Source organism: Acanthisitta chloris, unplaced genomic scaffold (assembly GCF_000695815.1).
Source record: "Acanthisitta chloris isolate BGI_N310 unplaced genomic scaffold, ASM69581v1 scaffold6670, whole genome shotgun sequence".
NCBI lineage: Eukaryota > Metazoa > Chordata > Aves > Passeriformes > Acanthisittidae > Acanthisitta > Acanthisitta chloris.
Window position 1 is genome coordinate 64,156 of NW_008650222.1, and position 11,506 is coordinate 75,661.

Genomic DNA, 11,506 nt, shown 5'->3' on the forward strand with positions numbered 1-11,506 from the left:
TGCTCTTCTCTGGACCTGCTCCAGCACCTCAATATCCTTCCTGACCTGAGTGGCCCAGAACTGCACACACTATTCAAGGTGTGGCCTCACCAGCGTCGAGTCCAGGGGCAGAATCACCTCCCTGGTCCTGCTGACCACACTGTTCCTGATCCAGTCCAGGATGATCATGTTGCAAACTTTCTTAGGAAACATGAGTATATTGCTTCCACCACACAAAACTGGGCTGGCTTTGCTAGAAGTTTAAAATCCATTCTAATGTCTGAGGAAATGAGACATTTAAAAATGCTTCATGTTTCCAAAAAAGGTGGGAAAGTATTTTGCAGTAACTTGTTTTCCCTAGACAGCCATTTTCTGATGCAAATCCCGAGGTTTTCAGAGTTTTTCTTCTGAATCACTCTATTTTCCAGAAAACACATTCTAAACCAGCTTAATATCCTATAAAAGACCAAATGTACAAACAAACATGTATTGATCGTTATCTTGAGTATCAGAAAACCTGATAAATAGCTTTAGTGAGCTATTTTCTAATGGCAGGATTTAATAACAGATAATCAGATTGCTGACCTTGTGCACTGTACCATCCCAGCAGAGTAGGGTTATAAGAAGGTCAGTGAAAAAGCTGCAAGTCTAACAAAATCAATATGAAGTAATACTGTCACTAAGCCAGTGCAACCTGTGTGTACAGCAGGCTCTTAAGTGCAGTGTTCCCTTAAATTAGATCAAGCAGTGTCGTTCTGCTGACCTCAACTCTTCTGCAGCTTTAATTAAAATACAAAATTTATCACCTATCTGAAATTGTTCTGTAAAGATATCATTAAAATGCTGCAGCGATTTCCACACAGACCTGAAAAATGTCATCGGATCATTCTGCGGGAAGAGCAGTCTAAATGCTAAATATTGTAGCTGTCTTATACTTTGATTTGGGGCTTCAGTTTCTTTTCTTGTTAATTGTAAGGCAAGTCACTTTTCATTTTCATGTTTCTTTCATAAACCTTGACAGCCAAAAGATGAAATCCAGCTTAAACTTCCCTTTCTCTTCAGATGAGAAAAACTCTCAGGCTTTTCATAGAAGAGAAGGTCAAATGTGTGTTGGACAGGTATTAAAGAAGTTGCCCTTGGGTTCAAAGTAATTTCAATCTGTTGTTAGAGAGGAAAAATTCCCAAAACCTGAATTTAGCTTTCTGGAAGATCAGCTCCTGTGGAAAAGAGCCAAAGGATTAAAGTTACTAAAATGAATGTCTTTATTTTTTTTTTCTCCTGACATTCTCTGGAATAAAACCTATACTTTCTTGAGGCTTTCTATCAAGCCTTCCCAAACCAGTTTTCAGATGTTTAATCTTCTTAGAACTTTGTAAATGCCACATTCTACCTCAGTAGTGTGTGCTCCAGTGTAATAACCAGCTGCTGTTTCACCAGTGCAGGCCACTGAGGAAAGTTTGGTGAGGATGGGTGAGTTTCCATGTATGTGGTAAACGTATCCCTGAAATGTCCTGAATTATGAATTTATCATTCAGATTTCTCAACAATATGACAGTTTAGGGCTGTGCAGATGTGTGTGCTGCTCCTGGAAGGATTATACCTTGTTCTGGTTAGTTCTCTTTAAATATCAAAGCAGGCCAAAGGTATTCCCAGAAGGCAGGGCCAGCAGCACTCTGGCATGAGGAGGAGCCCAGCCTGGAGAAGGCAGGTGTGCAAAGGACAAGACATTTTGGAAAAGGAGACAAAGGAAAAAGCAGGTGTGGCTTACCAAGATACTCATGAAGCAGAGCACATTGACATTTTCCAGCTGTGGTGTTGTGCAGAGCACTGGAAACTGTTTTCTCTTCTCAGACAAGTAGATTTTTGTAGCTCATTAAGAGTTCAGGTGTGGTGCTTGATGATGGCAGAAGTTGTGCCTGTAAGTACTACTATAAAACTTGTGCATTTAGGTATTTTCAAGATATGTCAGGCTCTGCTCTTCATAGGCTTGAGTGAAGTTTGAAATTTTTGCATCTGAGGTTTTCCTAAGCACTTTAGGTGATGCTGGGTTGTGACTAAACTACTGATTCATTAATACCTTCATCATCACTCTGCAATAAAGGCAGAAAGAGAAGACTTGTGGTCCAGGGCAGGACACTTACATGTTCTGAACCTTTGCCCAACAAGTTGGAAGGCATTTATTTTCTGGTGTTGAACCCTCAATCGAAACAACTCCTTACTTATATAAAAACATCTCCTGTGAGTCTATGTTACACATCTATTTATTGATTTATTTATTTAAAATGTTGTTGATTTAGAAGACATGCATCATTACCTAGTTGGGCTGTTTACTGTCTGAGTACTACTGTGGATATCAAACTCAAGTGTGAACTGGAGAACCTCTCTTGTAGGGGCTTGTTTTGGAGTGGCTCCTTGCTATGCTAGGACAAAACTAGTCACATCTCTTTAATTTAAGCAAGTCAGCTTTGAGTTGTAGAGAAACAAACTGTATTATAGAAGTAATGCAACAAAATTAAGATCCTGGGTTTGGGACATCACACAGTTCCTAAGTTCTGCTGTAATAAACCTCAAGACACATTAGAAGCTACTGACAGAGAAGTGCTAAATATCTGCATACACCTCAAATAGCATCACAGATGGCACTATGAAATGAGTGCAGGCTGAGCATCCCTTGGGACTGCCAAGGCTTTGTGTCTTTTTTCTATTAAAATGAGGCCTGTCTTCCCTGGATTATGGTAATGAACACATCAGAAGTTCCACGGTTACACATAAATAAAGCCTGGTTTGAATCAGTCATGCTTTTGGAAGAACGAATCCATCAGTCTCATGCTATATAAGATATATACTTAGGTTCAGTAAAGTGCCAGTTTGAGTGTTTTATGAACTCTGGTTTGTCTGGAGATTTTGTGGAGAATGTCCTGATACCTCTCTTAAATTTATGGGCACCTTTGATAGCTGGAATTGTGTATATTTTTTCCTTTCGATGCAGAGGGATATCTCCTTAAAAGAGAGAAATGGATTGACCTTGCAAGGTAACAGGGAAACAGCTATGCGGATCAAGCAAACAACAGTAGTGTTTTTCAGCTGGGAACTGATTAGCTTTGTTTTAGAGCACAGTAGATGTGAGATCTGAGTTGGAATAGTTTGTCTGAAATACTGCCAAATTGTACTTTAGCTGTATGGGAAAGGTTTGAGAGAATTTTGAAGCCACATCAGGAAGTGAGGGATCTTGGGCTCAACATCATCCTCTCTCATATAAATAAGATCTTTACGTCATGGTGGTAGTGATGGCAGTAATGTGTACCAATTTCTGCATGTTTTATCTTCTCTTGCTAAAGTGGTCTTTTGGCTGTGCTTTCTCTGGTAAACGCAGTCCATAGTGCAGAGTGAGATAAAACTGTGCAGTGCTGGGTGTCGTGTTCCTCTGGGTGCTGCTGGCTTTGCGATTGCTTTGCACATGCTCTGCTCTTCCTTGTCCTTGTCGTGTGTTAGAAGTACAAGTTCCTCACCTCAGTGCAGAGTGGCAGCACTATGGGAAAAACAGGATGCCTTTGTTTTTGTGAAAGCAAGTAGAATGATGGTTTCAGTGCAGCACAGCAGTGAACAGCAGGTCGGAAGGGTCTGCTGTCGGGGTGGAACTGGGACAGCTATAATTACTTGCACATCAAATCTGGGGTTTTTTTCTGGTTTTGAGATTTCCATACATCTTTGCCTCTGATTGCTAAATAGAGCAGTGTGGGAAGGAGCTTCCCTTTTTAGAAAAGAATATTGGAATTGATGAATGCATTTATAAAAGAGTGAGTTTGGGTTTGTTTGGGGATTGGGCAAACATTGCATGCAAGATGGCAATACAAAGAAATACAACTCCTAAGTTTAATTTCAGGTGTAATTTGTGGAACCAGTTCTTTGTGCCTATACCTTTATTTGGGCAGGAGAGTGTCTACAGCATTCACTGGCTTTATGGCCGTTCTTTGCTAATTTTTTCCATGACTAGGGATTTTTTCATGGTAGTCTGAGACCATAGCTATACTTTACTCTTCTAAAATGCTCCAAAGGATCTTTTTAAGACAGCTTTGGAGATAGGGTGAGATGCCTTATGGTATAAGAGTTACTGATTGACATTCTTATCTGGCCTGGCCAGTACTGCTAATTCTGCAGGCTTAGACTAACACTAACTAGATTCTGCCTTTAAAATGACAAGTTTCTCAGGTTCTGATTTTTTTTTGGTCTCTTTCAGTTGATTGTAACCCTGGACTTTAAGTCCCCATCACTGATTACATAGAGCTGGCTCAGATTTCCTACCCTTGATTCAATAAAAACCTTGTTCTAGAGCAAGCCACTTTTGAAGACAGATTAAATTTTTGTATGAATAGTTCATAAGCATCTCTCTTCAGAAATTAAGCATTGTATAACAAGCATGAGAATCTCATTCTTAATTATTTAAAATGAGATTTAATTTGTTTTTAAGATAGCTTAATTATTGATAGTTGCTCTGTGCATCATAAGGTCACTATATTACAGCGTTTGTGAAGATCTTATGCCCCTCTGATCATATTGTACTATTCAAGCTGCCAATCCCTACAGCTTGCTCATATCCATTATTGAGTCTGTTTTCTATTTCCATTCTCTGGGCTTATTATGCATAGCCCTTTTCCTGCAACCTGCATCACTCCTATCCCACTTCAAAGAGAGGATTCCTTCTCAGAAATGCATTCTGCAAGGACACTTGGGCTCTGTGTTTCTTCTTAACTTAGTATAATGCTCTGTGATTTCTGATTTGATAATCCTTCGATCATTTCAACATTCCAATTCACAAAGAAAACTGCACAAATGGAGCTGTGTATCCACACAGGCACTGCTTCTCTCCTTTTCATCTTATATTATTTTAAAGCTTGGCTCTGTAAATTGTTTGATTTGGTGACTTGCATATGCTGTGCTGTATGTTGCTGTGCAGGTGCTTAATAAAACCTTCCAAGACAATAGAAAATTAGTCATCGAGGGACAGTGTTACTCTCAGCAAGTTTGCTGATACTACAAACCTGGGAGGAGTGGCTGGTATGCCTGGAGGCTGTGCTGCCATTCAGCAAGACCAGGACAGGCTGGAGAGGAGCCTAGTGAAGTTCGGGAAAGGCAAGTGTAGAGTCCAGCATCTAGGGAGGAATAACCCCAAGCACCAGGACAGGCTGGGGGCTGACCTGCTGCAACAGCTCTGTGGAGAAGGACCTGGGGGTCCTGGTGGACAAGAAGCTGTCCATGAGCCAGGAGTGTGTTCCAGGGGCCAAGAAGGTCAATGGTATCCTGGGCTGCATTAGGAAGAGTGTGGCCATCATGTTGAGGGAGGTGATCGTGCTCCTCTGCTCAGCCCTGGTGAGGCGAGTTCCGGGCTCTCCAGGACAGGAAAGACATGGAACTGCCAGAGAAGGTCTGACAGAGGACTATGAAAATGAGTGGACTAGAGCATCTCACTTATGAGGAAAGGCTGAGGGAGCTGGGCACCTGTTCAGTCTGGGGAAGAGAGGACTGAGAGAGGATCTTATCAATACACAAAAATATCTGAAGGATGATTGTCAAGAGAATGGGAGCAGACACTTCAGTGATGCCCTGTTGGAGAATGGCGGGACATGATCCTGGGTATGCACCTGGGGAAGGCTAAAAAGAGCAAGGACACAGTCCCCTGGGAACGTACAGACACAGTCCTGGGAACGCACCTGGGAATGCAGTGTGTACAAGCAAGGCTCTGGAGATAGTAACTTATATATAGATAGGGAGTAACTCGGCCTTGAGGGTGAAACAAACAATTTCAAGACAAACAGCTAGGAATGCACCCAAGCCTGGGAAAGCAAGAGATAAGCCTCACAGCTGCAGCTGTGAGTAGGGAGAGTACCTGAATGCTATCTTTAGAGCCTAGCCAATTAAAAATGATTGATAATTGCATGCTGTCCTGCACTGTATAAAAAAGAGCCTGTCAGACAATAAAGATGGAGCTTGCTGTATCACCCACACGGAGTCGGCCGCTTGCTTCCCCGCACGGAACCTTCAGCTTTCCCAACAATGCCCAGCAACAGGACAAGGGGCAATGGACACAAACTGATACACAGAAGGTTCCATTTGAATTGGAAGAAAAACTTCTTTACTGTGAGGGTGGCAGCTCTGGGACAGGCTGCCCAGAGAGGTTATGGAGTCTCCTCTAGGGATGTTCCAAACCCAACTGGACACAATCCTGTGCAGCCTGCTCTGGGTAACTCTCCTTTGGCAAGGATGTTGGACTAGGTGGTCTCTAGAGCTCCCTTCCAGCCCCAACCATTCTGTGAGTCTGTGATAATGCTCAATAATTCCCTTGTGACTTTCTCAGCTGAACCAATGGTGTTTCTTGTTGATAGTTCCTCTGTTTATGATTGTTACTGCCACTGCACTGTACTGAAATCTGAACTGCTATGCTTCAGCGTGTCTTCAACACTTTTATATTCTCATTTGTTTCCAACAGCCACCGTGGAATGTTACAATCCCAGGATGAATGAATGGAGCTACGTCGCAAAAATGAATGAACCCCACTATGGTCACGCTGGAACTGTGTATGGGGGATTAATGTATATTTCAGGTAAATAATTCCTATTATATCATCTTGGTGAAAAAATTGCTTACCTAACTTTTTCTATGTCAGTTGGAGACAGTAAAAATGAGTCTGTGGTTGCAGTTGATTTGCTGTGGTGTAAGTAGTAATGCGATTTCATATGAAGGCAGTCAAATGGCATATATACTGCAGGCTCTGACAAAATTATTTTAGATAATATTATGCATTTACATAGTAATTGACAGCTCTGAATTCCAAAGCAATTATTCACTTTAACTATCAGAATACAGAATATGCCACATATATACATTCATGTGGCAATAACCGTTAAACACATCCTCTCTATCACTCACATCCTCCCCTCACTTTGCAAAGCATTGGAAGTTTTATTACTTTAAAGAAGAACATTTGCCTTCATTGAGCTAATGGAAAGGGATAAATTCTCATGGTAATCCCAGTATGTGAATTATGTCTGTACTTTCACTTGTCTTCCATTTGGAATATGCTTGATCCTATATGTCACTGAGGTTATAGTTTCATTCCATTTTTTTCCAAACTAGGGTAATAGGTTGCCTGAAAATCAGGTTATCTGCTCAATATTTAAAGAAGATTCAATCCACCTGTCAGTGATCACTACACAAATCACAGACCTATGTATATTCTCCTGCTGAGTTTGTAAGGGATGTCCTCTTAACAACAGAGCTGAAATTCAGGGCAAGAGGTGGGACAAGGTTGCTTAGCTGACAACACTTGGTGGGGAGATGCACTGGAGCAGCTTAATCCTTGGGGTATTTTGATTTAGGGAACCTTGTGCCATTAGACTGAGGGATTTGGTTTAAAATTTACCATAAGGTAAATTTTAGCTTCTTATTTTTCTCTGAGCAAGTCCATTAAGCTAGCTTCTAATTGCTGTGCTGTTATCAGTACTTTTTTGTCCCTTTTGTTTGTTTTGCTGCAGGTGGTGCATGTATATGCTCTCTGCTATGTTTTTTTTCATGCAGATGCTGTGTATTTCCCACAGACTTTTGTTTTCCTTTTGTCCTCTCAGATACCCCTGTGAATCCAAGCACTTTTGGGGTTGAAAATGTAAAGATTGGTTCCTTTGTCAAAGCACTGCCACTACTATAGCTGTCACTAAGTGTCAGGGCTGGACAGTCCTGTTTTTTCTATATTTAGGTCTTACTGTCCAGCTGAAGAATTAAGTACTGTATACACAATGTCATCTCTGTCTGCTCCTAATCCAGGTGTGGTAATTCCATGTGGAATGGTTAGCCCAGGAGGAGGCTGTTCAGTAGCAGTGTGTTCTCTGCATATTTTTAAGACCTCAAATACATTTACAGTTGCATTTTGGTCTTAAACCATAGCTAATGAGCTTACAGTGTCTGAAATTGGTATGACTGCTTTGTGGCCTGCCTAATGGCCTTGTAGAAAGGTGAGATGTTTCATCCACTGATGGGAAATCATCCTGTGACTTCCCCTGAAGCCCCTCCAGATGTTTTTACTGGGAGCTATGGAGAAGGTAAATGTAGAGGGAACTCTAGGCATCTATGAACAGAAGAATATTTGAAATCTGTGTCCTCTCTCTATTCACTTCAAGTTGATGAAAAAGGTTTTCTGATGAAAATTCTGCTTTGTGATAGGACTACTTAAAACAATAGCATAGTATCAAAGTTCAAAAGGGAAATGGATACCTGTTTTCTTGATGGTGAAAAACAAAACTAGCAAACTGACGAAATGTAAGCAAAGAAGGAATTTTGCCAAACAGAAGCATAGGTAACACTTTTTTTTCTTTTAATCTGCCAGCATCACCCTGTGTAATGAAATACCTGAACAAACTCTGTCCATGTTCACATTTAAAGGAATAAATGTCATTTGAAATGGAGTACTCCTGTGACAGTAATCTAGGCAAGAGCAAAGAAGTTTTAAGGAAGATAGAAATCTTTCACTAAAATGTATTTTTTGGGTTTTAGTGCTTATTAGGGTGAACACTACTCTAACATGTGTTTTGTTTTTCTAGGGGGAATTACCCATGATACTTTCCAAAAGGAACTTATGTGTTTTGACCCTGACACAGACAAATGGACTCAAAAAGCTCCGATGACCACAGTCAGAGGTCTGCATTGCATGTGTACTGTAGGAGACAAGCTATATGTTATTGGTGGAAATCACTTTAGAGGAACAAGTGATTATGATGATGTTCTAAGCTGTGAATATTACTCACCAACTCTAGACCAGTGGACTCCAATTGCTGCCATGTTACGTGGGCAAAGTGATGTTGGGGTTGCTGTCTTTGAAAATAAAATCTATGTTGTTGGAGGATATTCTTGGAATAATCGGTGTATGGTGGAAATAGTTCAGAAATATGATCCTGAAAAAGATGAGTGGCATAAAGTATTTGACCTTCCAGAATCCCTTGGTGGCATTCGAGCCTGCACTCTTACTGTGTTCCCTCCGGAGGACAATACAGGGTCACCGTCTAGAGAATCTCCTCTTTCAGCACCTTAGAACCATCCCTTGACTTATGATGTTGTAGTAACACCTTTGCACTGCATCATGGGGTCTATTATTTTTCTTCAGTAGTTTCTGTTAGGCGTAGCCTACAGCATTTCATACAATTACTGGAAAAAAAAAAAGACTTCGACATTATTTGTGCTGTTTGTTTGGCCTAGAATGTTTGTCAAGTGGTTAACAAAAAAAAAGATGTACTCACCCGAGCCAAATGTTTAACAAATGAGAAGATATTGTCTATAAAATGTATGAACTAGGTACGTTATTAATGTTGTGTATTGGGTGTGAGGTACCTTATAGCTTACATTTGGGAGCCCAATGAGTCAGATTGGAAGACTTTGTATTGAACACGTTCTTTCACTAAATTTCATAGTTGAAATCCTTTTTCCTTTCATTTTGACTGCAGATTACAAGGGGAGGTAGATCACATCAATGTGAACTGTGTCCGAAGGTTGCCAAGGGGCCTGAGCTACCTCCCTCTTTTCAGAGTATTTTTGACATATCTCTTTACCCACCTGACTTTGTGGGTGCTTTCAGAGCATATGAAGTTTCTTAGGCAGAGGGGAGAAATAAAATAATTTTAAACTACAAGCACTGTACAGGAAGCAGACCTTGTCGAGGCCAGGCGTTTTTTATAACCTATATCCAGTGTTTTTCCTGAGTCAGTTGAATGATGCTTCAAACAAAATATTTAAGATGTTTGGGTTTTAATTTGGGTTTTTTTCAGGAATTGGCTTCCGCTTGCATGGGAGCACAACACTATTAACACATGGGAATTCAGTGCAGTTGTATATTCTCTTGTATGCCTGTACTGAATATAGGTAGTTAAGGGCTAGAAACAGTAACTTAAGCCACTGAATTTGACCAAATCATCAGATCAAATTTAATCTACCTTTCTCCTTTGCTGTTGAGATAACTTGCATAATGTGTCCTCTGTATAGTCTCAGATAATAAGGTTATTTAGCACAAAGTGCAGCTTCAGCGAGAGAGCTGCTTTTGCTCAGTGAACTTGGACTACCACGTTTTACCTTCTTTTGTTCAATAAAACTTCTAACTGCAGTTACCCAGTCTAAGCTACCTCATTAATGTATTTGGTTTTCTTCCTCTGCCTCGCTGTCTCCAGGATACATTACGTATATCCCTGTGGGTAGATCAGTTCGCTAGGAAACCAATGCAGAAGTGATCCTGAATGGGTATTTCTGACCTACTTTTAAGAAACTGTTTTGGTCTGATGTGTTCATTTTATTGTTAAGGACTGATGAAAAACCAGTCTTAATGTGTTTTTTTTTCCCTTGGAGAACTACTGCTTGTGTGTGCAGTCATACAAATTCACAGAGATCTTTACCTGCTCCAAAGTACAGTGCACTGCTGATGAACTGCAGCTCTGGTCATGGTTGTCCTGAACTTCCCATCTTATGTTACAAGTGGTTTTGCTAATGAACACAGTCACAGGGGTATCCTCTGGGGGAAACTGTTTAAGTCAGCTTATTTTATTGTGTTACCTATTATAAATAACCATGTAAGACTTAATAGACTTTTGTTGGGAGTTTGCTGTTTTGATTTTGTCCCTGCTTGATGCATCAAGCAGCAGCATTACTGTGGTGTCAGTTTTGGAAGTACTGATATTTATTCTTTATGCAGTTTGCTCGTCATGATCATTATCAAAATCTACTTGTCACCTTTAGGTTTCATAATTGTTTTGGTTAAAACAAAATTCTTCCTCTTTCAAAAAATAGAATCTTAATTCTGCGTAACTGTGTAAGGTTGTTACAGGTGGAATAGTGGCACCAGTGGATACTCTTGGAAAGTAGCTAGTGAAGGTGAATTGACTCATCACCCTAAGAATGCTCTTCTAATGCTGTGCAAAGCACTGGATAGGAAAATGTTGCTCTGTTGCTTAAGTGTGTGTCAGTCGTTTAAGTGTCACATGCTACTTTTTTTTTTCCGGCATAGAGACCAGATTTTAGACCCTGCCTGAGTTTAAATCCCCTGAAAACCAGAGTCAGTTTCTCATTTATTGCTTAAACTGAAAATTATTTGAAAGACTTAAAATTCCTTTAGGATAAAGTATCCTGATACCCTCCTGGGGATGAGAAGACACACTGTTTAAAAGTGGGTGTCTTCACTGCAGTTCTCTGTTTGGAATGGGCTTAGTGTAGGTTCTAACCATTCTGAGATGGCCTGAAGTCAGGATGTCAGTTTTGTGTCTGAGCCCTGAATAGCCTAGGAGCTGGTATATGGCCACAAGGTAGAGATTTATTTTTTTAAGTGACTCATTATCTGTTATACATAAAGTGGAAGAATTATTTTTGAGCATCATTTTGTCCTCAGTATTGGACACAGCATAGTGGATTAAATGTAGTGCTTCAATCAAATTAATCTTTGAGGCTTTTTTTATGTCTCCCTCTGGATTAAAGTGTTCATAATGACTCACCAGGACTGAAAAGC

At 40.4% G+C, this 11,506-nt stretch overlaps 1 protein-coding gene across 3 annotated transcripts in view; it reads left to right on the top strand.

Moving 5' to 3' along the window:
* LOC103811202 (kelch-like protein 13) overlaps positions 1–10,791 on the top strand; it is a 72,624-nt gene extending 61,833 nt beyond the window's left edge. For 2 of the 3 annotated variants that reach the window (XM_009084166.1, XM_009084158.1), the window contains exons 6-7: positions 6,464–6,577; positions 8,568–10,117. In XM_009084166.1, the coding sequence (XP_009082414.1) occupies positions 6,464–6,577; positions 8,568–9,055 (602 nt within the window). In that variant the 3' untranslated portion in view covers positions 9,056–10,117. Of the gene's footprint in view, positions 1–6,463; positions 6,578–8,567 lie in introns of all 3 variants that reach the window. The other variant, XM_009084174.1, reaches the window with a different exon arrangement.
* Positions 10,792–11,506: the final 715 nt, after the last annotated feature.